We start from the raw sequence: 27,152 nt of genomic DNA, 5'->3' as shown, positions 1-27,152 counted from the left end.
AAAGCAGCAACGGGGTAACAAATAAACTGAGTCATTAAGAAAGACTAGGCCTATTAGCTAGCACAATCAGGAAGGCTGTTGGCTGGCATGGGATGACTTCAGACTTCAGCAGTCAGTGTCTCATCCTCCTATTATCTGAAAATGGAATTGTTTGTTGTTACGGCAACATACTGTACAACTAAACCTTGACTACGGTAATAACATCAAATTCACTAAGTCATGGGCAAACACAAGTAGCTTGTTTATTGGCTGGTAAGAAGGACATACAGTACAGAACAGTACAGCAAAGAACAGCAAAAGGGATTGGGGGATTGGACAGAGGATCCCTCGAGAGTCAAGACTTTCCCCTATGGCCTCCAATGTCATGGTAACCCTGGGTGGTATATACAGTACAGTAGAGAACTTACATCCAGGGAAGCCCACCAATAGCCTGTCTGGGACTCAAGGCCTTCAGGGGCATGGGGTTTGTAGAGTAAACATTGGGGCACTGGGGCTGAAAGAGGGAGAGTGCACCAGTGGCTGAGGCACGATGACGCAGGTCCGTCTTTGAAATGGAATATTAAACCAAGTTGTTTGTGAGAGGGATTTCCTAATGGGTGAGGGTTGGGCGGCCAACACCAGGCTCTTCTGAGAAAACGGGCCCTCCATGTGATGACTTTACAAGCACAGGCCGGACACACTTCAGAAACAGCTGTCAATCGCATGAACAGGGTTTACTCTGTGCCTCTTTAGATCCAGGCATGAGGCAAAAAACACACCGCTCCAATTCCTCCTCCTCCTCCCTTTTCTCTCTCACGTTCCTTCATACCCTCTTCTGCTGTCTGCTTCACACTTTCTCTCTCTCCCTCCTGTCTCTCCCTCTCTGTCAGTTTAGCCCTCATTCTCTCTCTACTCGCTCCCCCCCACCCCCCACAATCCTATCACCACACCCTTTTTACTCCCTCCCTCTCCCTCTGTGTGAGGATCTCTCTATCTGGTCAAAAGAGATGGTGGGTGTCAAATTTGATATGGGTTCCTGTGACCTTGACCTCCAGGGTGGCTGGACCAGCTGCCACATCTGGCCCTGATAAGGGATCTCAGAGGGTGGCTGGGAACGGGGGCTGAGTGGGGGCCAGGGGCCCCGTGGAAGTCCCAGGAAGACACCCACAGAAACATGAAAGCCCCTGTGAAAGAGCAGGCACATCAGAGCCCATGACCCCCACCTCCAGAAACAGACTAGAATCATGCCAGGCCCCACCTATGTGCGTGTCAGTCTATGCTCAGGGGAGGAAAGTGTTTGAGGGGTAGGGAGGCTGTGGAAGGGAAGGACTACTCTCAAACTTGTGTGCACAAACACACACACACACACACACACACACACACAATTAACAAAAACAAAACACCCGGCAATGTTCATTAGGTAACACATTCAATTGATAACAAAATATATTTAACATATCAACTTGGTGGTTCGAGCCCTAAATGCTGATTGGCTGACAGCCGTGGTTTATCAGACCATATACCACAGGTATGACAAAACATTTATTTTTACTGCTGTAATTACATTGGTAACCAGTTTATAATAGCAATAAGGCACCTTGGAGGTTTGTGGTATATGGTCAATATACCAGCGCTAAGGGCTGTGTCTAGGCACTCTGCGTTGCGTTGTGCTTAAGAACAGCCCTTAGCCGTGGTATTTGGCCATATACCACACCTCCTCGGGACTTATTGCTTAAATATGTATCATTATATAAGCTACATTTTTCCTGTCAGTTCTAAGTGGCTCATCTAGAGATCGTGAAAAAGGGAATCTCACATCTGAAATCAAGCTTTGTTTTGGTATTTAAACACATTGAGTGTAATGATCACCTCTCTGTACCATTATTATCCACATAACCTCAACTCCTATGAACACAGGCAAGCTGATAAAACAAACCAGCACTAATTGTGTTATTCCAATGAGAACCGCTGGTGATCACTCTTCACTACACAGAGATACATGTTTTTATAACAACAAACACAGGAGAGATGGATAGAGAGTGGGAGAAAGGGGAAGGGAGAAAGTATACATGGAAGAGGGAGAGAGTGGCGAGAGCATGAAAGACCGAAAGGGAGAGATAAAGAGAGTGCATACAAGAGAGGGAATTAGCAAGCGAGGAGAGAGCAAGAGAAATAAAGAGAAAGAATGAATGAATGAAAGAGAAAGAAAGAAAGACATCCAATGAGAGAGAGAAGGGCAGGTTTTGACTTCGCTAGCGCCCGGCACTCGACGTGAGCAAACAGCCAAGGCTCCTAAACCTGCTGGGAACGTGTTTCCCCTGGAGAGTTACTATCTTTGCACAGCTGTGGAGAAACCCCATCCTCCCCCATCCTCCCCCATCCTCCCACCTCCCAGAAGCTTGTTTTGTTCAACAATCCCCTCCATACCTCCATCCTACTCTCCCCCACTCCTGGTCCATACCATGCCTCCTCTCTTCCCCCTTTAAGACCAGTATTAAAGGAAACTATTTGGAAGGCCTGAGCTGCTCTTTTAGGGATGGGGTTTTATTGCTGTAAACATTGCGTGGCAGCAAAGGCATACGTTGATAATTAAGTCTTATAAAAAGAAGGCAGGTACGGAACCAACACTTAATGCTTGCCGACCAGAATTGTTCGGCAAGCATTAAGTGTTGGTTCCGTACCTGCTGGGCCCTGGCCCTGGGCCCCCGCCATTGCTTCTCTTCCCTTAATTGCCTTGGCAGGGTCTTGGCACAGGGAGCCGAAGTCAAACTCGGTTGCCCTCAGACATTTAAAAATAAGAGCTGTTGATGCAGCACACTCTCTACATGCAGTTAGCCAATATACGCTGTGACCGCAGTGAAACTGAATGGGGCATGATAGGGCTGGATGCCCAAGGACTTGAGAGCACAAGATTGTTTAATCAAAGACACTTCAGTGATGCCCAGAGCTTCCATTGAGAAAGAAACTGACAGCAGTCTATCTCTTCTGAGCAATGGTTCACAATAGAACTGCCCAGGTAGTTGTGTTCTATGCAATCATGTAATTTCCCAGAATGATCAGTTTCCAGGTTTCGAGGCATCCAGAGTAAGGGGCACCATGGAACCTTGTGTAGTTGCAGCCTAGCCCCAAACAAGGTGAGACACAGAGGAAGGACCAGTATGGATGGGCTGGCCTTTTTATTGCCTGAATTGCATATTTTGTCCACTATCCTGCTTGGTGAATGTAAATCACAGGAGGCTGCTGAGGGGAGGACGGCTCAAAATAATGGCGTGAATGGCGTGAATGGAATGGTGAGTTTGATAACATTCCATTGATTCTGTTTCAGCCATTACTATGAGCCTGTCAGCTGCCTGTGATGTACACGTACAGCTCACTTTGACACAGTAATGAATGTCCATCATCTGATTCTCAGATGAGTAATAGCTATGCCAATAAATAACGGATAAATACACGTTTTCCTATTCAGGTGCATCATCGGGTGTGAAAGAAAAATCCCCCAAGTCAACAAACAGGAAACATTTTCTGCCCTCTCCACACTTCCAAGGTCATCGATTCAATCACTACTGCTTGATATAAACTGAACAACCTTGATAGGATTATAGAAGGGATGCAGGATCCCAGAACAGTAACACTGCACTGTGGGGTAATTGGCTGAACTCTTGCCTTTAAGATCTGAGAGGGTCATTTCCATGGGAAACAATAGAAAGTGTATGAAAACCCCAATGAACTAAGAGTTCAGTATGTTGGTTTGTTTTTGCTAAATTTGACTCAGTCATGACCTTTTTGTAAAGGTGTGATGTGTCAGTCTAAATTGGTGTTTGTTTGAGTAGAAATGTAGCAGAGCGACAAAAAAGGTCATTCATTTTCACGGAACCTCACCTGGCCTGACATATTTATTTAGCTTTTTTTTCCTTCACTCTTTAATTTGGTGTATCAACATTTTCGTTAAACTTCAAAAGGTATGTCTGTTTGAAGTTTCTCCCTGGTGGAACTTGTAGAAGTTAGAGTAAATGTAAACGCAGCAACAGTCACTAGTAGCGATGTCTAGAGAAAAACACGGGCTGCAAAGTGCATGTTTGGGTGAATATGTCTCAGTGAATCAACCAACGGAAAGGAAGAGTTCTATGAAACTGGAAGGAGACAAACAGATCAATAATGACACAGGGAAAACCAGGCCAAATTATGGAAGAATATGGGTCATGGAGGGAATGAGAAGGTGTAGACGTGGGGTGGGGGAGCTCCAAAAAGTTCATTTAAGTCACCAAAGTGGCACAGTCCACAATACAAAAACTAACAGCCACAGTATGATTGTGGAGGAGGGAGGGTTGCTTTGCCTGGTGGCTCCCATTTCCCAAGAAGGAATTCCTTCTAAGGGGTTCTGGGAGAACCGTAAAGGGCCAAGCCAGGCAGGCAGAGAGGCAGGCAGGCAGTCTCAGCCATACCCTCCCTTCAACCCTCTTCCCTCCCCTTCTCCCCCTTTGCCTGCCAACAGCTTGGAGTCATTAGGGGGGATCCTGTGGTGACCTTTTGTGCAGCCTGCCTCGCACCTTCAAAGTCCCTGATCAGAATAATACACAGCAAGTCATCCAGAACTCCTTAATATGCAAATCTCCAGGAGAAAGAAAGAAGGAGGGAAAGAGAAAAAGTGGAGATAAGGAACAAAAACAAACACGGGGTGGCGGGGAAGTACTTTAGCCCCTCCCCCCCTTCTCCTCTCTTTCGGTTATTGCGCTCACACGAAATAACAGAAAAGAACGGGGGAAATTAAGCTGGAAGGTTTTGCCTGGAGGAGAGAAGGAGGGGGAGAAGTGGAGGAGGGGGTGTTCTGATGTTATCTTCAGTAAGCTGGCAGGGCTTTGTTATCATGTGCTGTGTCACAGCGCTAGGAACAACAACCCTGAGTAGGATTCCAGCTGAGTCACTGCCCCCACAGGCACAACAAGTTGTGGTGGTAAATACTGGTGGCATGATACTGTGTCACTCTGTCTGTGTGTCACTCTGTCTGTGTGTCACTCTGTCTGTGTGTCACTCTGCCTGTCTGTGTGTGTGTGTGTGTGTGTGTGTGTGTGTGTGTGTGTGTGTGTGTGTGTGTGTGTGTGTGTGTGTGTGTGTGTGTGTGTGTGTGTGTGTGTGTGTGTGTGTGTGTGTGTGTGTGTGTGTGTGTGTGTGTGTGTGTGTGTGTGTGTGTGTGTGTGTGTGTGTGTGTGTGTGCGCGCGCGTGCGTGCGTGCGTGCGTGGTTTCCAGAGAGCCTTTCCGGGGACTCTACCTATTACCACAGTGTGGTTTGCCAGACTCTTCAATAACATACTGCTCACTTTATCACTCTCTGTGTGTGGTGTTCCCTTTAGAGCAGTGCAATCACTGAAATGAACCATGGCGGTAAGGTGGCATGCCCAAAGGAATAACAGAGAATGTAGAGGTTGTGTGGAGAGATTGGCAGTGGGGGTGGTTTCCCTTGACCTCTGAATAGTCAGACCTGCACGACAATCCCAGCCAGCTCACTAAGTACTACAAACACCCTTTTGTGAATGTATGGGAGGGGGGGGTTATCATTCAGTTGATCCAATGGGGTCTCTACACTAACCTGAGTGCTTGAGTAACAGGACCTAGATGCATGGGGTTGAAATCTCTGTTCTTACTAAGTCTATATTCCCAGCACCTATATTCACACTGGTAGCCTACATCTAGCAGGCCTGAATGGGTCCTGGGCGACTATTTGACTATCACTGGCCCAGACAAAACAAAGCTACATCTAACAGACCTGAAGGGATGGAATCTCTGCCTGTGGCTGAAACAACAACACTAACTTCCCACAAGGAGAAAAACAGTGTGTGACTGACTGTGCCTGTGTGTCACCAGTGAGTGAGCAGAATAGATGGAGACTGTCGTAAAAAGAGGTCTGAGAGTTATTTGTCATTGTCTGTGTCATGTTGTTTTGTTTTTGAGGGCTTACGCAAGCCTTTGGGCCGGTGGCCATGTGTTCCTTTAGGAAAATGAGAATCAGGTGAAAGTGAAGTTAAGTGTTCTGTTGCTGTTTTGGCTGGGGTGATCAGACGGAGGAGGGTGAGGGTGAGCTCTGCCTCGCAGGAACACCAACCACATCTAGAAGGCTGAAACAACTAAAGCCAGCTACACGTCTACAAGCTCTAAACAACAACACAGTCCATCTGCATGAAATAAATATGTATAGTACTTTTCAAAGGCAACACCATTTAGGTCCGGACTGTTTTCATAAAGTCAGATGAGGGATTAAAATGTGTTTTTCAGCAGTCTTTATACTGAATTTGGATGCCACATGTTCTATTTCATGACATTCTTGATAAGACATTAGAACATTTCCCATGTTTCATGCCTCTCACATCTCACATTCACGTCAGACCCATTTCTCCTCCATATATTTCCTTCTCATTTCTTTAACTCCGGTAACCTCTTTAGCCATTCGCTCATGGCAGCCGATAAATCAAATTATGATCAGTTATTTCAGAGCAATTTTCTCTATCTTTCCCAAATCCTAACCATTTCCAGGGAAGTCACTTTTGAAATACCAGATGAAGTGTTTGCTTCAAAGGCTGGCAGGCTGAATGCCTGGGAGTAGCGCCTGGCTTCGGGGCTTGAGCCCAGGTGATCCTCTTATCATTGCGGCTCAGCGGAAATGGCCACCGTTCAGAGACACGCTCCTAGAGAAGGACCCAATCCTCTGTCTTTCTGTCTGCCTCTCTGTCTCTCTGCCTGTCTGTCTGTCTCTCTGCCTGTCTGTCTATCTGTCTCTCTGCCTGTCTGTCTGTCTGTCTCTCTGCCTGTCTGCGTGTCTGCGTCTGGTATTCGGTATCCAAGGACACTAACCACAAAACCTCAATATTATGCAGCTTACAATTGTTTGTAGGACTTTTTTGTGTGTATTGGTGTATTGGGAAAGTATTCAGACCCCTTGACTTTTTACACATTTTGTTAAATTACAGCCTTAATCAAAAATTGATTTAAAAAAATGTTTTTTTTAAATGTTTGCAGATTTATAAAAAAATTAAGAAATACCTCATTGACATAAGTATTCAGACCCTTTGCTACGAGACTCGAAATTGAGCTCAGGTGCATCCTGTTTCCATTGAACATCCTTGAGATGTTTCTACAACTTGATTGGAGTCCACCTGTGGTAAATTCAATTGAATGGACATTATTTGGAAAGGCATGCACCTCTCTATATAAGGTCTCACAGTTGACAATGCATGTCAGAGCAAAAACCAATTGTCCGTAGAGCTCCGAGACAGGATTGTGTCGAGGCACAGATCTGGGGAAGGGTACCAAAACATTTCTGCAGCATTGAAGGTCCCTAAGAACACAGTGGCCTCCCTCATTCTTAAATGGAAGACGTTTGGAACCACCAAGACCCTTCCTACAGCTGGCCGCCCAGCCAAACTGAGCAATCGGGGGAGAAGGGCCTTTGTCAGGTAGGTGACAAAGAAACCGATGGTCACTCTGACAGAGCTTTAGAGTTCTCTGTGGAGTTGGGAGAACCTTCTAGCAAGACAACCATCTCTGCAGCACTCCACCAATCAGGACTTTATGGTAGAGTGGCCAGACGGAAGCCACTCCTCAGTAAAAGGCACATGACAGCCTGCTTGGAGTTTGCCAAAAGGCACCTAAATACTCTCAGACCATGAGAAACATCTGGTCTGATGAAACCAAGATTAAACTCTTTGACCTGAATGCCAAGCGTCACTTCTGGAGTAAACCTGGCACCATCCCTACAGTGAAGCATGGTGGTGGCAGCATCATGCTGTGGGGATGTTTTTCAGCTGCAGGAACTGGGAGACTAGTCAGGGTCGAGGGAAAGATGAACGGAACAAAGTACAGAGAGATCCTTGATGAAAACCTGCTCCAGAGCGCTCAGGACCTCAGACTGGGGGCAAAGGTTCACTTTCCAACAGGACAACAACCCAAAGCACACAGCCAAGACAACGCAGGAGTGGCTTTGGCACAAGTCTCTGAATGTCCTTGAGTGGCCCAGCCAGAGCCCGGACTTGAACCCGATCAAACATCTCTGGAGAGACCTGAAAATAGCTGTGCAGTGACGCTCCCCATCCAACCTGACAGAGCTTCAGAGGATCTGCAGAGAAGAATGGGAAAAACTCCCCAAATACAGGTTTGCCAAGCTTGTTGCGTCATACCCAAGAAGACTCGAGTTGGCAATTGCTGCCAAAGGTTCTTCAACAAAGTACCGAGTAAAGAGTTTGAATACTTATGTAAATGTAATATTTCCTTTTTTTAAATTAAATTATTATTATTTATTTATTTATTTATATATATATATATATTTTTTAATTTTACCCCCTTTTCTCCCCAATTTTCGTGGTATCCAATCGCTAGTAATTACTATCTTGTCTCATCGCTACAACTCCCGTACGGGCTCGGGAGAGACGAAGGTCGAAAGCCATGGGTCCTCTGAAGCACAACCCAACCAAGCCGCACTGCTTCTTAACACAGCGCGCCTCCAACCCGGAAGCCAGCCGCACCAATGTGTCGGAGGGAACACCGTGCACCTGGCCCCCTTGGTTAGCGCGCACTGCGCCCTGCCCGCCACAGGAGTCGCTGGAGCGCGATGAGACAAGGATATCCCTACCGGCCAAACCCTCCCTAACCCGGACGACGCTAGGCCAATTGTGCGTCGCCCCACGGACCTCCCGGGCGCGGCCGGCTGCGACAGAGAGCGAACCCAGAGACTCTGGTGGCGCGGCTAGCGCTGCGATGCAGTGCCCTAGACCACTGCGCCACCCGGGAGGCCCCCTTTTTTTTTTTATACACTTGCTAACATTTCTAAAAAATGCTTTTTACTTTGTCATTATGGGGTGTTGTGTGTAGATTGATGAGGGGGGGAAATGATTTAATCCATTTTAGAATAAGGCTGTAACGCAACAAAATGTGGAAAAAGTGTTCTGAATACTTTCTGAATACACTGTACGTGCATTATATCACACAGCCTTCCTACGCGTTTGAAGGCCAACAGAGGCCGAAAGTCACCTGAAGTACATGTGAAGTTCATAGAAAACTGTACATTGCCATCGGAGTCTAAAAGTGTTTTTTTATCATTGACACCAGCCATGGGACATTGAATGAACCAGTAATATTATTACAGCCCATGTTGACTAAGTATGTGACATGAGAGCTCCCGTAGACCGAGAGCCTGTTCTAGGACATGCCTCCCCCACCCTCCCTGTGCTCTCCTTCGGTTACTCAATGACTTCGGCGTACACCCCCCCCCCCCGTTATGGTCTGTCAGTACAGTGAGTTACGCAATGTTCTGTTATAAGCCCCTGGCCAGCAGATAGAGAGTAGAGATAGTCCAACCAGCCACTCTGGGGTGAAGTCACTTACCATTGGGCTGCCTAGTGACTACATCACAGTGTCTTTCGAACCTTTGAGTATGGACTTAAGACTCTAAAAACACTAAAACACTCTACTCCTGTACTAATATGCAACAGATAAGTGAAGGACAAAAACAAAGCCCTAGGTCCGTTTTTATGGGGCCGCATGTCTCTACATACAGTAGTACATGACTGACTGATTGATTGAAAGGAAATGTAGGGAAACATTCTTGTAAGACTGATGGAACATTCCCAAGTAGGCTACAGGATGAGACTGGTGACTGGCTGTTTAATGGCATACTAGTACTGTTCTGTTAACAGATACCAGACAATAAAAACAAAATCTTAACATTTTTGGTCAGTCCACCTACAGCTGGTTTTCCATGTCTAGAGACAGAACATAGACACAGAGAGGTTGTGTAAGACAACTTGTTCTTGGTGCTGCTGAACAGCTTCTTACTGGAAGCCCTGGTCAGTCAATGGGCCAAAACAGCTACTCAACAAATAAAGCAAAACAAGTCAGAACAAATACTAAAGATGATGCAACCGGGTTAAAACCACTGTCTTGATCCTGGTTTTTGCCTCTTTGTTTTTGACTTACAAGTAACTTTTAATTTTACCAGGTTGGTTTCACAACAGAAGCCAAAAACCTTTTGTTTTTAACTTGTTATGGCTGCAGGGGGCGTATTGAAAAACTGGAAATATGTGCCCATTTACAAACGGCCTCTTACTCAATTTCTGCTCGTACAATATGCATATTATTATTACTATTGGATAGAAAACAGTCTTTAGTTTCTAAAACCGTTTGAATTATTTCTCTAAGTGGAACAGAACTCTTTTTACAGCCCATTTCCTATCCGGAAGTGAGATTTCCAAAATCGATGTCTCTCTTCAAGAGCTTGTCTATAAAAGGGCATGTCACTTAGGACTGTAGAAACACGTCATACGCCTTCCCCTGGGTGTCATGCGGATGTGAGAGCAGAAATGACTTGATTATCTCGTCCTGGGATTGAACACAACCTCTTGGAGTGAGAGTTGCGCACTTTATTTTTTTTTCTGGGCGCGAAGTAGGACCTGGACTCGGCTCCTGGAAAACCCTCGTTAAAGGTGAATATGATCTCCGGCTTCGATTTTATTTGATACATGTCACAATATCATCCTAAAGTATGTTTTTTCAATATAGTTTAATTATATTATTGAAATTTATTCTGGACTTTAGACGTGATGCGACGCAAGAATTTTGTCAAGACGGAGAGGTTAGCACCGCACGGCCAGTGTGCTTGCTAATTCAAGAGGGAAATCGTTCGTTCTGGATCCAAATAAAGACGGTTCTGAACAAAGGACCCCTTGGAGAACATTCTGATGGAAGATCAACAAAGATAAGGACCCAATTTGGGATGCTTTTTCATATATCTGTCGAACTGTGCTATCGCTACCGTTTGACTAGAATCAATGCTGCTGTGTGCTAGCTATTGTAGTAAGCTAATATAACGATATATTGTGTTTTCGCTGTAAAACACTTCAAAAATCGGAAATATTGGCTCTATTCACAAGATCTTTGTCTTTCATTAGCTATCCACCATATATTTTTCTGAAATGTTTTATGATGTGTAATTAGTAGTTGACGTTGGTGTCTGTATTTTCTCTGGCTACTCCCGTGCGATTTCTGACTGTAGCTATGATGGTAGCAGTAATGTAAAACTGATTTATAGCTAAAATATGCAAATTTTTTGAACAAAACATAGATTTATTGTGTAACATGTTATAGGACTGTCATCTGAGGGAGTTTTTTCTAGGTTATTTAGGTTGGTTCTAGGTTAGTTAGGTTGGCTTGTGCATGCTACTTGCATCCTACTTGTGCTGTGAAAAATGTCTGTCCTCTTTTTTATTTGGTGGTGAGCTAACATAAATATATGTGGTGTTTTCTCTGTAAAACATTTAAAAAATCGGACATGTTGGCTGGATTGACAAGATGTTTATCTTTCAAATGCTGTATTGGACTTGTTAATGTGTGAAAGTTAAATATTTAAAAAAAAATAGATTTTGAATTTCGCGCCCTGCACTTGAGCTGGATGTTGTCATAGGCGTCGGGCTGCAGCCATAACAGGTTAACAACAAGAACAGATCGAGTGGAATAGGTAAAAGTGGAGGAGTCTAAAAGAACAGGAAGAGTGGAAAGGTGGGGAGTATAGAACTGTGAGAATAAAACGTTGATTATTAATCCTGATAGGTGGAACGGAAGCAATCACACACATTCTGATTGGACTCTGTGGAGAGTGGACACATGGGCCGACTCCCAGCAGGAAATGAAGAGACTCTGGATCCAGACAGACAGACACATGCTACAGTGCAAAACGAGCCAGACAGACAGACACATGCTACAGTGCAAAACGAGCCAGACAGAGAGACAAACAGATACACATACTACAGTAAAAACCCAGCCAGATACACAGAGGAGCATAAGGAGCCAGAGAAACAGATTACAGTACAGACTTCTAACCCAGAGAGCCAGACACAGCTTGGGTAACAGACCACAACACACACACCCTGCTAGAGATTAACAAGGAAGGGGACCTTATCTGAATCATAGAGAAAGGCAAAATATCAACCTCAACCATCTAGCAAGGGACAATCATGAACACCAACTGATAAGGCACTGCCAATGTGCAATAGAAAAGGGAAGCTTAATGTTGCTTATCTTCAAAATGTCAAGATCAGAAAGATATGTCAGCGAGCATAAGTTCACAAACGAACTACTCAAATTACTCAGTAGCCACAGTGACAACATAAGAATACATTTAAGATAATTCCCATTAACTTTGTTAAGGAGTAGCAACTTAACTGTTATGTTAACTTATCTTAAACAATTTCAAAAGACAGATAAGAAGAAGCCATTTTGTCTTGAGAAGGTTTAGTGAATCCCGGTCCAGATGTTCTGTACTACTCACCTTCTTGGTCTTGACGGTGGAGTGGCAGCAGTCCCCTCCGTCGTAGTTACAGAAGGCTCTGTTGTTGACCGAGTCACAGTAATTGTCTCCAATGAACGGCTGTGACAGAGACCATCAAGAGGAGACAATAAGAGGCAGGACATCATCAACAACACATACACATATGGACAACATAGATGAAAACCACACTGATTCTCTCTGATGTATTTGATTACCCCATTTAAGTGCTCTATATTCAAGTTTGATTTTATTCATATTGTATTGTTTTTTTTTGTCTTATCCCCATCTCACCCAGTGCCATTTTTTAGGTTTTGTTCTGGATTTGCTGATTAAAACTTTGGAAAAAATCGTGCCCAAATGAAACGGCCTCGTACTCTTTTCTAGATCATACAATGTGCATATTATTATTACTATTGGATAGAAAACACTCTCAAGTTTCTAAAACTGTTTGAATTATATCTGTGAGTAAAACAGAACTCATTTTGCAGCAAACTTCCATACAGGAAGTGAAAAATCTGAAAACGAGGCTCTGTTTCAGGGCCTGCCTATTCAACTGTCTTTTATTTATCGATATGCATGCACTTCATACGCCTTCCACTAGATGTCAACAGGCAGTGGAAGGTGGAATGGGGTGTCTAGCTTGATCTGAGGCCGAACAAGAGCTTTTGGAGTGACAGGTCCGGAATTTTCTTTGTCTCGACATTGTCTTCTGAAAAGCGTTCGGTTTACACGGCGCATATCTCCGGCTCTGATTTTATTTGATACATATGATAATAACATCATAAAGTAGGTTTTTTCAACCGAATTTTATCAGTTTATTCAACGTTTATTGGGACTTTTGGAGTTTTCCGTTCTTTGCGTCAAGAGAGGATGGGAATGTTAGCAACCTTGGCTAGCATTGTGGCGCGAATTCGACAGAAGAAATGGACATTCTAAAACCAAACAACGATTTATTCTGGACCAAGGACTCCTTGTACAACATTCTGATGGAAGCTCAGCAAAAGTAAGAAAACATTTATGATGTTATTTCGTATTTCTGTGTAATATGTTGATGTCTATTCTCCGCCGTTTTGGTGAGCGCTGTCTCACAATAACGCAAGTTGTATGTTATGGTAAAGTTATTTTTAAAAATCTAACACAGTGGTTGCATTAAGAACCAGTGTATCTTTCATTTGCCATACAGCAGGTATTTTTATGTAAAGTTTATGATGAGTTCTTTGGTCAGATTAGGTGAGTGTCCAAAATATCTCCGGAGATTCTGGTGAATCGATGCTACGTATTCACAATGTATAATCAGGATTTGTAGCTCTAAATATGCACATTTTCAAACAAAACATAATTGTATTGTATAACATGATGTTATAAGACTGTCATCTGATGAATTTGTTCAAGGTTAGTGATTCATTTTATCTCTATTTTGTCGGTTTTGTGCAAGCTATTTTTGCGGGGAGTAAATCGCGTTGTGTGTTTGGCTACTGTAGTGAGCTAATATAAATATATATTGTGTTTTCGCTGTAAAACACTTAAAAAAATCGGAAATATTGGCTGGATTCACAAGATGTTTATCTTTCATTTGCTGTACACCATGTATTTTTCATAAATGTTTTATGATGAGTATTTAATTATTTCACGTTGCTCTCTGTAATTATTATGGCTGCTTTGGTGCTATTTGTGATTGTGGCTGCAATGTAAAACTATGATTTATACCTCAAATATGCACATTTTCGAACAAAACATAAATGTATTGTATAACATGTTATAAGACTGTCATCTGATGAAGTTGTTTCTTGGTTAGTGACTAATTTTATCTCTATTTTGTCGGTTTTGTGAAAGCTACCTATGCGGTGGAAACATGGTGAAAATATGCGGTTGTGTGTTTGGCTATTGTGGTTAGCTAATAGAAATACATATTGTGTTTTCGCTGTAAAACATTTTAAAAATCGGAAATGATGGCTGGATTCACAAGATGTTTATCTTTCATTTGCTGTATTGGACTTGTGATTTCATGAAAATTATATTATATGATATCCCTGTCCCGTTAGGCTAGGCTATGCTAGTCAGCTTTTTTGATGAGGAGGATCCCGGATCCGGGATCCGGTACAAAAATGTTGTCTCTTCCAGTGTGACTTTTTAAGCCACGGGAGGTCCAGACATGTAAACATGAGTACACCATAAACTATATGAGGCTAAGAAACACTCCAATCATGTGCTTTATGAGGCTAGCCCCGCCCTACCCTTCCTGTTTTATCCAATTGGCTTAAACTGTGTGGATGATGACATCATCCTACTACCAACACCGATTAGAGGGTGAATACTTTCTTTACTACGATAAACTGAAAATATATCACAGTAAAATCGACCAACTTAAATTAAACGCCACTTGTCCCTTTTAATAGCCTCGCATCGGCACACATTTCAGAAAATAAATGCCTGTTTCCAATAAACGCCCGGTCTAAATTAATTGTTTATGAGGTTACCATGGACACCGCTCTGATATTTCCACGGTGATTTGCATATTTTTATTTATTCTATCACCGTTGCCATGACACCACCAAAAAGAAAACACAACATCAAATTCAAGCTAGCCGTGATCAAATTCACAGAGCAAAAATTGGGCGAGGCAACAGCAAGGCATTTTGGAATTGATCCACTATAAATGAGAGAATGGCGAAAAATTAAACCACAAAAAATTAACCAAAAGTCAAACTTCACCATTTGTCTGAGATGGATCAGAAGAGGGCGAGACTGCAAGGTAGGGGGAGGAAAAAGGTAAGCTGTGTGTATTAAGGAAATAGACACCTGGCTCAAATAGAAGCCTGTCTCTAATAAGTGCTGGTTGTGTTCAGTGATTGATGCAAATAAACGCTTGGGATATTAATTGAAGTTTTGCGATAAATATATATTTTGGAAAAAAGGAAAGAACAAGTTTTGTTAACCATATTAACGGATCTGAAAATATTGTCATACTACAATATCAGCTACATAGGGTGTGTAGACAAAGTGTTAGGCTACTATAGCCCAGTATCAGTTCTTTCCTGCTTCACTTCTCTAGTGGTGGGATTCTCTGAAACAGATCCAGGTCCCCATGTGGGTAAAGTGTTTGATTTTGGAGACAACATGAATCAAACCTGACTAATTGGCTACTCCGCTTGTGCCGGTATCCACGGTAACTGACGTCACTGGAGCAGAGCGTCTCCCCAGAGAGAACAATTAGCTACCCATGCTCTGAAACAATGTTATATTTCAACCTTCTCCCGAATGAGCTCACCTGCTGTTAAAAGGCTTGTCTCTCTGATAGGTAGCTTGCTACTTCACTGGCTGGCTGGCAGTGTGTTCAGAACTGTGTGTGTGTGTGTGTGTGTGTGTGTGTGTGTGTGTGTGTGTGTGTGTGTGTGTGTGTGTGTGTGTGTGTGTGTGTGTGTGTGTGTGTGTGTGTGTGTGTGTGTGTGTGTGTGTGTGTGTGTGTGTGTGTGTGTGTGTGTGTGTGTGTGTGATTGCGTATATGTGTGTGATTGCGTATATGTGTGTGTATCTATGTCTGTATTTGTATCTGTGTATCTTTAAATCTTGACGGCTCCCGCCAGGCTAGTGTCTGCACAACCTCCATGGGGAGTAGAACAAATTGAAAGAGCTACATATCTGGAAACTTAAGGTGATGCCTGATCTGATAACATTTAGAAAATAGCAGGATACTTTGCAAAATACATAAAGAGGCACTGGTTATAATCCTGTTCTGTGACAGTGTTTATACTCCTCACACACCTCTCATCATCACCACTGGCCTCCATGACGCATGGCACGTCCTCTTACCTCACTTCCTCTCACGCATTTGAATCAGAGATACTGTATTTAATGACAAGATGGTCTCTGCCCTAACAATGGGAGTCGTGAAGGCATATGGTCTGCTTATTGGTCTGCTTATTAGTCTGCTTATCGCTGTATTACCACATGGACAGATTTGGATGGGAGTGGACCCTCTTGCTTCACCTCGTTCTCTCTGGTTGAAGTCCTTACCTCTCTCCCTCTCATGCAAACCTATTACCCCACTTCCTGTAACTCAGGTGAAGTCCTTCCCTCACATCCTCTCACAAAGATTAGGCCCTTAGCCCATATATTTCATCTCAGGCAAAACCTTTATCTCATAGATAAACTACTATTCTCAGGAAGTTCATAGAAGTTCTTACATCACATCTTTTGATGCAGTGGAGCACCTCTGGATGTGGATACCACTTCAGTCCCATTGTACACACTACATTCTGTAAGGAGACAAAAGGAAAACAGTCAGTAGGAGTTCAGACAGTCAAAATATCTCTACCGTATATGGATGAAATGTCAATCTGTGAGCTGTGGAATAAAATATATTGATTCAAAAATAGAAATGATAGGGGGAGATTTGTAGTTGTAAGGATGGATATTATAGCCATATTGGTCATTAGAACAAGATGACTTTATGCAAATCTAATATCATCATGTTGATTTGCGTGGGGGGGTTGAAATGATGTGCGAACAACGTTGATTCAACCAGTTTTTGCCCAGTGGGTAGGCTGAACATACAGTTTCTACCAGTCAACATCGAAAGGAACGCTGGCACACAAGTCCAAAAAAGAAACCGCCTAACCTCTGGAACTGATACAGTAAATATCTCTACATCAATAGAAGGCAACATTGATATTGAGAGGAGGATATAGTACACGTCTGATGATGGTTGGTTGGCTCTTTGAAGTCTGCCACCTCAGCGTCTTGTTTCAACAGATCCGGCTCGCAGTGACGTCTGATCACAACCACAAGCACATTTCACACCTAGTTGATTCACTTGCACAAAGGTAGGTTGCAGAAAGTGCTTCTACAGGTCAAATAACTTGAAATACCTTACAACGAGATGCTTTTACCAAAGCGACTGAAGCTGACTTAGACCTATCCTGCTCAACCACATCATGCCTCCATCGCATTCCAACGTTACCAGCTTACCAAAATCGAACAACTTTTGTCATAAATCTTTTTTTCCTCTCTCTCGTCACAATACATGTGCCTATTTGGATAACACATATTGTGACACATCCTGGTCTGTGAGGAGGGCAGGGAGCCAACACTCCAGTGGAACGACCATGTTCCTTGTTATGTTGTTACCTTAACTCACTCCACATTCAGGAAGAGTTAAGTTCATGGCATTTTCCATATGAATAAATGAATGGATGTTTTCAATGGTGGTGAAGCCTGCTTTTGATGGATTACCCCTCCACAGATCGCTGAATAAATCTACTTGACATGATATAACTTGATCCTTATACTGTATAAAGGTGCTCTTTCATACCAGCGCCCCGGGAGATTGAGTACGAAACGTGTTCTCAAATATCTCCACAGTATGTGTGGAATCTGCTCTCTTGCTTTCATTGTCTGCTCTCACTTGGGATACATAACATACACACATTTGTTCTAGGGGGCTTCTGAGGTGATTTGAATGTAATGTGTGTGTGTGTGTGCGTACACGCCTGTGTCTGTGTGTGCGTATCTGTGTGTCTCCGTGTATGTGTGTATGTTATGCGGGCTGAGAGAGTGTATAAAAGAATATCTGTCTTCCGCAGGGTCTGTCTGTGTGAAATGAGAGAGCAGAGAGGGTTTTCAGGGGAACGTGATGTCCCAAGACGTAGGCAGCGCAGTACATGCAGTAAAACCTACCCAGTGCCGACCAAGACCAAAAGTGCCATCCACAGCAAAGGACTGGCTGACCTCCGCCGGAGCATTTTTTTCCCAGCCCTGCCATGTCCCAATAACACACGAATTGACACGCTTTTTCACTGCTGCAAACTAAGGTATTTTTCATTTCAGTGCCGTCAGCAAATCAATGGTAGAAAAAAGAGGAACGGAGAGAGGGCAGAGAGAGAGGGATCGGCAGACAGAGAGAAAGAACAACAGAGCAATTGAGGACAGTTGGATGCTGGGTAGCACCACATTCCTTTCCCAGCACGCTTCTGTGAAGTGGGTGAGCTCACTTAAGTGGGGTGGGGGGTGGTCAAATAGACTCCCCCCAGGCAGGATGACCATAGTAAGATTGGCTAGACTTTGGTACATGTCCTCTACATCTGCAAAGGGGGTTGCAGCTGGGAGGGGGGGCTAGAGAGACTAGTTGTAAAACTTTTTGCTGCCATTTTCGATAAGAAGATGATGTCACCGACCAACCCGCTAGGCATGACCGTAAATCAAAATAATCCACAACCGTGGCCTCACTTCACCCCCCCCCTCCGCCATGCACGGGATCCTCGCCCAAGCACCTGCCCCACGTGCAATGATATCACACCAAAATAGATCCATGGTGAGGTCATGTCTCTAATAGATATTATTCACACAGAAATGACTGATTCTAAATGTAGCAGTGTAATTTCTGCTGATGCAAGGAAAGAGAGCTACAGAAAGTGAGAGAGAGAGGAGGAGTATGGTAGCCTAAGTGGGTCAAACCCCCAAACTAATGGGTCGGAAGGGTGATACATCACTATAAGTGATGAAGAGACTAAACCCCCTGGCTCAGCACATATGGAAATGCAAAGTGGATTTCAGCCTGTGTTCTAAAGAAAATGGCTGCATTTTTAATAGTGAATCAAGAGTAGCTCCACGATAAAGATTGAAGGTAAAATGACATGAGAATACTACCACATAATCTAATCATGGGTTATTAGTGAATCATCAGTCATATTTGATGGTTCTCTACTTATGCAACTATATTTCCCATAATCAGTCTTCTATTGAGTTTTTGTGATATTGTTGGTGGTACGGATCACATGATTAGAGATAGGAGGCATATTAAGCATCACTCATGTGATTAGAGATAGGAGGCATATTAAGCATCACTCATGTGATTAGAGATAGGAGGCATATTAAGCATCATTCATGTGATTAGAGATAAGAGGCATATTAAGCATCACTCATGTGATTAGAGATAAGAGGCATATTAAGCATCACTCATGTGATTAGAGATAAGAGGCATATTAAGCATCACTCATGTGATTAGAGATAAGAGGCATATTAAGCATCACTCATGTGATTAGAGATAAGAGGCATATTAAGCATCACTCATGTGATTAGAGATAAGAGGCATATTAAGCATCACTCATGTGATTAGAGATAGGAGGCATATTAAGCATCACTCATGTGATTAGAGATAAGAGGCATATTACGAATCACTCATTTGAAAACCCTTATAGGCCAGGATTCAATCAATTGCAGATACCAGGGTGGATTTCCAGATCAGGCTTTCAGAAGTGTGTTCAGGTTGAGTTGACACTTTCATTTAGAAACTGGATGTCCCGTGGTGTGAGCCATCAGTTCTGAAGGCAAACCTGACTGAGTAGTCATCCGCTGCACACAACCAGACTGACAAAGTTGAGATATTTTTATTCTAGAGGGGAGGGTGTTTCCTGTTGTTGTCAGGTAGCCAAAGAGTGTGGAACAGGTTGAATTGGAATTCGCATGCATTGATTGACATGTGCCGGCACAGAGGTACAAGCAGCAGCAGTATACACTGCTGAGCACACTGGAACAGCCTATTGATTTCACCTCATCCAACCCTCGTGTAGCCTCTCTATGCTCCATCAATTCTGTTTCCCTTTCCCCCTTTTGCCTCGTCTCCAGACTCACATTACACCAGCGTATAAATCATATCAATTACACAAATCAATTACAAACGGATCATTTTATTTCCCCCGCACCGCCACAAATGGCTGACTCAGTGCGACTTGTAATGAAAACAAAACACCACTAGAAAAACATAACGCTCTCAATCCCAACTCCCAAGGCCCGCATTGGCTAGCGTAGCCCCTGGCCCTATTTATGGTCCGCCTCCATCCAACTGTAGCTAAAAACCTTCAAAATAGCTTTTAACTGAAATTTAATAATTAAGTCCCATTGACTTAAATCAAGTAAAATGAAGCGAGGAAGCGGTGGAATTCACCGACAAATACATTTCGAGACAACAACGTCATTATGGTTCTTATCGTAGTGTATTTCATTACTCTCCATGTGAATTACGCGCACGGGGGGGGGGGGACAAAGCTTACACAACGTTTACAGTACGCTTCTGTAAACTGACCCCCCCACCCTTTTTTTGCAATCGCAGCTGCCAATTTAGGCAATCAGTGCAGACTCAATACAATAGCCCTGTCAGGTATATCTAAATCAAACCAGGCTATTAAGGCTTGTAATGGGGTCGTTTCAAAAATTATAGTGATTACTGACGACACGGCGCTTTTGAACTTTTACGACTTGGCCCCGTCGCTGGCTGCGGGTTCACATGAGTTCAGAGATGACTGGCTGGGATCTGACTGTGTTGTTCCAAGCCGCATTGGTTAATTGTGTTATGATATGCCTGGTAATAGAAGGTTAACTGAATGTAAGTTGGGTATACTGTAGCGGGTGGTGGTGGTGGTGGTATTGGACTACACCGAGCTTGGCAGTACAACACTTCATGTTCCAGAGTCCACTGCAACTCTCGCAGAGGGTTCCTCTTATGTTTGTTGTCCCATACTGTCTTTGTCTGTCTGTCTGTCTGTCTGTCTTTGTCTGTTCCTATCAATATGATGTGTTTTCCGTTGTCGAGCCACCCAAGATGATTTGGCCACAGAGAGACAGTAGGTGGGAATGGCTCGGTCCTTCTGTAGTTCATAATATTACCAGGATATAGACACGTAGTGTAAAATTCCTAATAGGAAGGATCATGAGCAGCAGTGCTTTGTGAAGTATGTCTGTGATACTTGTGACACACACACACACACACACACACACACACACACACACACACACACACACACACACACACACACACACACACACACACACACACACACACACACACACACACACACACACACACACACACACACACACACACACACACACACACACACACACACCTTGACTTTGGGTGGGTTTCTCCAGTGCTCCTTGCGCATGCTGTCTGCGGTCATGTTGCTAAGCAGGATCACCACATCGCTGTTATTGTCCCTGCACGTCAGCTCACACTCCTCACCTGTGTGTGTGTTACAAAACAAACCCAACGATATCATCAGTGTCTGCACAAACTGTTCACACATCAAATCAGGTTTTATTCGATTTAGAAAACAACAGTTTAATAAATATCCACTGGGTGATCTATTTGATAATAATAATAACTTGGTGGGTGGTTATAAACTCAGCAAAAAAAGAAACGTCCCTTTTTCAAAGATAATTCGTAAAAATCCAAATAAGTTCACAGATCTTCATTGTAAAGGGTTTAAACACTGTTTCCCAAGCTTGTTCAACGAATCATAAACAATTAATGAACATGCACCTGTGGAACGGTCGTTAAGACACTAACAGCTTACAGACGGTAGGAAAATTAAGGTCGCAATTATGAAAACTTAGGACACTAAAGAGGTCTTTCTACTGACTCTAAAAAACACCAAAAGAAAGATGCCCAGGGTCCCTGCTCATCTGCGTGAATGTGCCTTAGGCATGCTGCAAGGAGGCATGAGGAATGCAGATGTGGCAAGGGCAATAAATTGCAATGTCCGTACTGTGAGACGCCTAAGACAGCGCTACAGGGAGACAGGACGGACAGCTGATCGTCCTCGCAGTGGCAGACCACGTGTAACAACACCTGCACAAGATGAGTACATCCGAACATCACACCTGCGGGACATGTACAGGATGGCATCAACAACTGCCCGAGTTACACCAGGAACGCACAATCTCTCCATCAGTGCTCAGGCTGAGAGAGGCTGAACTGAAGGCTTGTTGGCCTGTTGTAAGGCAGGTCCTCACCAGACATCACCGGCAACAACGTCGCCTATGGGCACAAACCCACCATCGCTGGACCAGACACGACTGGCAAAAAGTGCTCTTCACTGACGAGTCACGGTTTTGTCTCACCAGGGGTGATGGTCAGATTTGCGTTTATCCTCGAAGGAATGAGCGTTACACCGAGGCCTGTACTATGAAGCGGGATCGATTTGGAGGTGGAGGGTCCGTCATGGTCTGGGGCGGTGTGTCACAGCATCATCGGACTGAGCTTGTTGTCATTACAGGCAATCTCAATGCTGTGCGTTACAGGGAAGACATCCTCCTCCCTCATGTGGTACCCTTCCTGCAGGCTCATCCTGACATGACCCTCCAGCATGACAATGCCACCAGCCATGACAATGCCACTGCAAGACAGGATTGTCAGTGTTCTGCCTTGGCCAGCGCAGAGCATGAATCTCAATCCCATTGAGAACTTCTGGGACCTGTTGGATCGGAGGGTGAGGGCTAGGGCCATTCCCCCCAGAAATGTCTGGGAACTTGCAGATACCTTGGTGGAAGAGTGTGGTAACATCTCACAGCAAGAACTGGCAAATCTGGTGCAGTCCATGAGGAGGAGATGCACTGCAGTACTTAATGCAGCTGGTGGCCACACCAGCTGGTGACCCCCCTTTGTGCAGGGACACATTATTCAATTTCTGTTAGTCACATGTCTGTGGAACTTGTTCAGTTTATGTCTCAGTTGTTGAATCTTGTTATGTTCATACAAATATTTACACATGTTAAGTTTGCTGAAAATAAACACAGTTGACAGTGAGAGGATGTTTATTTTTTTGCTGAGTTTATTTGTCCTGTTTCACACACGTACAAGTGTGTATTATACGCATGAGTGAAATAGAAATGTGATTTTTGCATATCCCTACTCCACCGGAGACACCCTTGAAAAGTGGGGTCATGGCCAGGGTCAGCCATTATCAAAGGTGACCCTGGAGCAATTAGGATTAAGTGCCTTGCTCAAGGGCACATTGACAGTATTTTCACCTGCTCAGGGATTTCGAGCTAGCGACCTTTCGGTTACTGGCCCAACGCTCTAACCGGTAGGCTAACTGTCGTCCCATATTTTCTATGTCAAGGTCCCAAAATGTAACTTAACCTTAAGACCAGGAATTACTCTGGTCCCTAGTGATGCTCTATATTCTGACAAACATAGTGTATAATATATGGTTTCTGCTATATCACACACATAGTGCAAATACAGACCTATTCCATGTCCCTTCTTGCAGCTGACTCGTATGCTGGGGTTAAGGTTTTGAGGTAGAGAGCACTGTCCCTTGCTCTGAGGACAGAGCTTGAAGGAACCAGTCCAGTTGCCGTCCTTCCTGCAACGGATCACATTGGTGCTGGGCCCCTGCTTTGCACACACGCACGCACATGCACGCACAGACATGCACGCGCACACACACACACACCGAGGACATTGAGAACCACCTTCCATACTACCATGAAACATGATAAGAATTGGAGTCTGTAGTCAAGGAGGATTAGAAAGGCTATAATATTGCTGTATCTGTCTGTATCACAACTATTTTGAAAATCAATGTCGTTCTAATAACTGGCTGTGCTACTTCAGTGGGACTGATGGAGGGAGAGAGAGAGAGAGAGAGAGAGAGAGAGAGAGAGAGAGAGAGAGAGAGAGAGAGAGAGAGAGAGAGAGAGAGAGAGAGAGAGAGAGAGAGAGAGAGAGAGAGAGAGAGAGAGAGAGAGAAAGAGAGAGAGAGAGGGAGCGGGAGAGGGAGCGGGAGAGGGAGAGAGTGAGCGGGAGAGAATGAGCGGGAGTGAGTGAGAGAGAGTGAGAGAGAGTGTGTGAGATCAAACGAGAGCGCGAGAGAGAGAGCAAGAGAGTGAGTGGGAGAGAGTGAGAGAGAGTGAGCGGGAGAGAGTGAGAGAGTGAGCGGGAGAGAGCGAGAGTGAGAGTGAGTGAGAGAGAGAGAGAGAGTGAGAGAGAGCGTGTGAAATCAAAAGAGAGCGGAAGAGAGAGTGTGAGATCAAAAGAGAGTGGGAGAGAGCGAGAGAGAGAGCGAGAGAGAGCGAGAGAGAGAGAGTGAGAGAGAGAGAGAGAGAGAGAGCAAAAGAGAGAGAGAGAGAGAGAGCGCGAAGGAGCGTGAGATAGAGAGAGAGAGTGAGAGAGAGAGAGAAGAGGGGAGACAGTAGGCAGGAGAGGAAAGGGGGCTGAGAGAAAGAGAATGTGAGAGAGGGATAATCTCCTCTGTCTATGAATCATACTGTACATGCTAACACTGGAGACCCTAACACCCTCTGATCCTCTCATTATAATACAGCCACACACACCGGGACATGCTAATCTACACACCACTGCATCAAAGGCTATCATACAGAGAGATCCTCGGGTCAAGGGCAATGCATTGCAAGGAAGTCTGTGTGTTTTGTGTGAGTGTCATGTACACTGTGAATGTGTGAAAGCATGTATGTGACAGAGTTTGTGAGAAAGTGCATGTGTAAAAATTTGCATATTTACTGTACCTGCTTCCACATTTGTGCATTATATCTCCCCTTGCCTAACACATTTTTCTCTCACACTTCATAAAGACAACAGATACAGGCGAACAGCTGACAGACGGACAAATGGACAGACAGACAGACAGACTGACAACCAACTAGATAACAGATAGACAGACAGACAGAGACACACGTAAACATAAACACACATATAGACAGTTCCGCAGACAGACAGATAGACAGTTCCGCAGACATACAAAGCACACAGCCCCACAGACAGATAGACAGCCCCACAGACAGACAGACAGATAGACAGACAAACAGACCCATAGCCAGACAGTGAGCCCAAAAGACAGAAAGTCAAACAGACCCAAAGACAGACAGATAGACGGACAGACAGAAAGCCCAACGAACACAGACAGACAGTTGAGCGGCGGAGTAGAGAGAGACAGACCTGCTTGCATGGAGCGGTGTGCAGCGGTCTCACCGTGTGGTTGGCTCTGGGGCAGTTGATCCAGCAGGTGCTGTCGAAGCGGAAGCCGTCGGTGCACTGGTACATGCCGTGGAAGATGGCGGGCGGAGGGTCACAGGTCACCGGTTCGCACGCCCCCTCCAGCCAGCTGCCGTCCTCCGTGCACTGACGCTTAAATGCTCGCCTGACGAACACAGATGAAGACCAAGACAAAACATGTTGGTTTGAGTTGAGTGGAACTGAATTGAGAGGACAAAGACTAGAGACATGCTCCATGTTGAAAGGGTGGGAAAGGCGAAGATCAAGAGTTAGACAGGATAATTTGGATCAATTCCATTTCAAACCCAGTCATTTGAACTGAACTTAAATGTAATTGACCCCAAATGTAAGCCATGTGGGTGGTCGGATACCTTTTGGGCTTGTTGGTGACGTGGTAGCCTGGCTTGCACTTGTACTTGCAGAGGGAGCCCACTTTGAGGCCTGTGTCGTTGCAGCGCTTGGTCTGCAGCATGGCGTTGGGCACATGGGGCGAAGCCGGACAGCGCAGCTCACACAGCGCCTCGGGGAACGACCACAGACCATCCTCCAGACACGTCAGGGTGTTGTTAGAACCTGGGGGGGGGGGGACAAATAGTTGAACACAGAGAACAATATACAGTATACGGGATATAAAAAAAGATCCGGTTAGCCATGAGACTGTGTGTGTGTGTGTGTGTGTGTGTGTGTGTGTGTGTGTGTGTGTGTGTGTGTGTGTGTGTGTGTGTGTGTGTGTGTGTGTGTGTGTGTGTGTGTGTGTGTGTGTGTGTGTGTGTGTGTGTGTGTGTGTGTTGAGAAAGTGTGTGTGTGTGTGTTGTGACAGTGTGTGTGTGTTGAGACAGTGTATCTCACCTACGAGCTGGGCAGGCTCCCTGCACTGGAAGGTACTCCTCTTGCCATAAGTAGTTCCCTCAGGGAAGTTAAAGTGGGCTGGGTGGACGTGGTACTTGTCTGGTAGGCCACAGTCTACTGGCTCACACGACACCTGCTTATTCCACTTTCCATCTGCACAGGTGATGGTCACTGTTGAGTCCGACTGGAGTGAGGGGAGACACGTTAGGAAAAAAATTGAAAATTGGGACAACACACATGGATGCAAGCAGCACACACACACACACGCACACACACATGCAAACACACACAGACACATACACACCCCCACCCAGTATGGTACATAGCGCACACTCACACAGAGTCAGCAACGACACACAAATATGTCCGTCAATTTAGTGCTTGCTCAACAAGCCGTTGTAACAGGACAGAGCCAAGCAGTTCTTAAATGTCACGCACTTAACTGACTGGGCTTTGTCAGCGGCTCAGGTAACTGCTGATGAAAAACCATTTCAGGTTATGATATCCATCAACGGTCGTATCATCCTAATGCAAAACACATTTAGAATGAGGGAGGGTGACACTTTTCACCAGAACTAGTACACTGGGGATTATCCCAAACACATTTTCTTCCAACTCCACATTGGGAGGATGTATTCACGGTTTGTTTTGATCCCATCACAGCATTGTGTGGTCAGAAAACCAACTGGGAGGAATGTTGGCACCTTTCGCTTCAGTGAACAGTGATATTCAAAAGAGCCGCTGGACAGACTGCATCTGGACATATATAGGTACACACATGTAGACGCACCAGCGCAAGCACACAGACACAGTAGGTACCATACCGTTCCTCTCAAAGCCATTCCATCTTTGATGACCAAAAGGTCATATTGTATATCAAGAGACAAAAGTGAAAAGGGAATCTCAGGGTCGTCTGTGTGTCAAGTGTGTTTGTGATTCTGTCTTTTCCAGTAAAAATGTTAAACAGAAAGAAGAAATGGTTTTACCAACCTGGTATTTGGGTAAATAAAACCGTGTCCAGATTTCAGACAGGTCCAGACTTGAATTACATATACAGTGCCTTTGGAAAGTATTCAGACCCCTTGACTTTTTCCACATTTTGTTACGTTACAGCCATATTCTAAAATTGGTTAAATCGTTTTTTCCCTCATAAATCTACACACAATACCTCATAACGACAAAGCAAAAACTGTTTTTTATAAATGTTTGCTAATTTATAAAAA

At 44.4% G+C, this 27,152-nt stretch overlaps 1 protein-coding gene across 2 annotated transcripts in view; it reads right to left on the bottom strand.

The window, feature by feature from the left end:
* Positions 1-27,152, bottom strand: part of pappaa (pregnancy-associated plasma protein A, pappalysin 1a) — a 122,154-nt gene that overhangs the window by 4,842 nt on the left and 90,160 nt on the right. Inside the window, exons 15-21 of one of the 2 annotated variants that reach the window (XM_071363921.1) lie at positions 25,930-26,113; positions 25,452-25,653; positions 25,024-25,225; positions 23,313-23,460; positions 21,188-21,303; positions 16,472-16,543; positions 12,288-12,386 (exon numbers count right to left, since the gene is read on the bottom strand). In XM_071363921.1, the coding sequence (XP_071220022.1) occupies positions 12,288-12,386; positions 16,472-16,543; positions 21,188-21,303; positions 23,313-23,460; positions 25,024-25,225; positions 25,452-25,653; positions 25,930-26,113 (1,023 nt within the window). The remainder of the gene's footprint in view (positions 1-12,287; positions 12,387-16,471; positions 16,544-21,187; positions 21,304-23,312; positions 23,461-25,023; positions 25,226-25,451; positions 25,654-25,929; positions 26,114-27,152) is intronic. The other variant, XM_071363922.1, reaches the window with a different exon arrangement.

Source organism: Salvelinus alpinus, chromosome 24 (assembly GCF_045679555.1).
Source record: "Salvelinus alpinus chromosome 24, SLU_Salpinus.1, whole genome shotgun sequence".
NCBI lineage: Eukaryota > Metazoa > Chordata > Actinopteri > Salmoniformes > Salmonidae > Salvelinus > Salvelinus alpinus.
The sequence above is the reverse complement of the archived record's forward strand: the minus strand, read 5'-3'. Positions and strand labels throughout refer to the sequence as shown.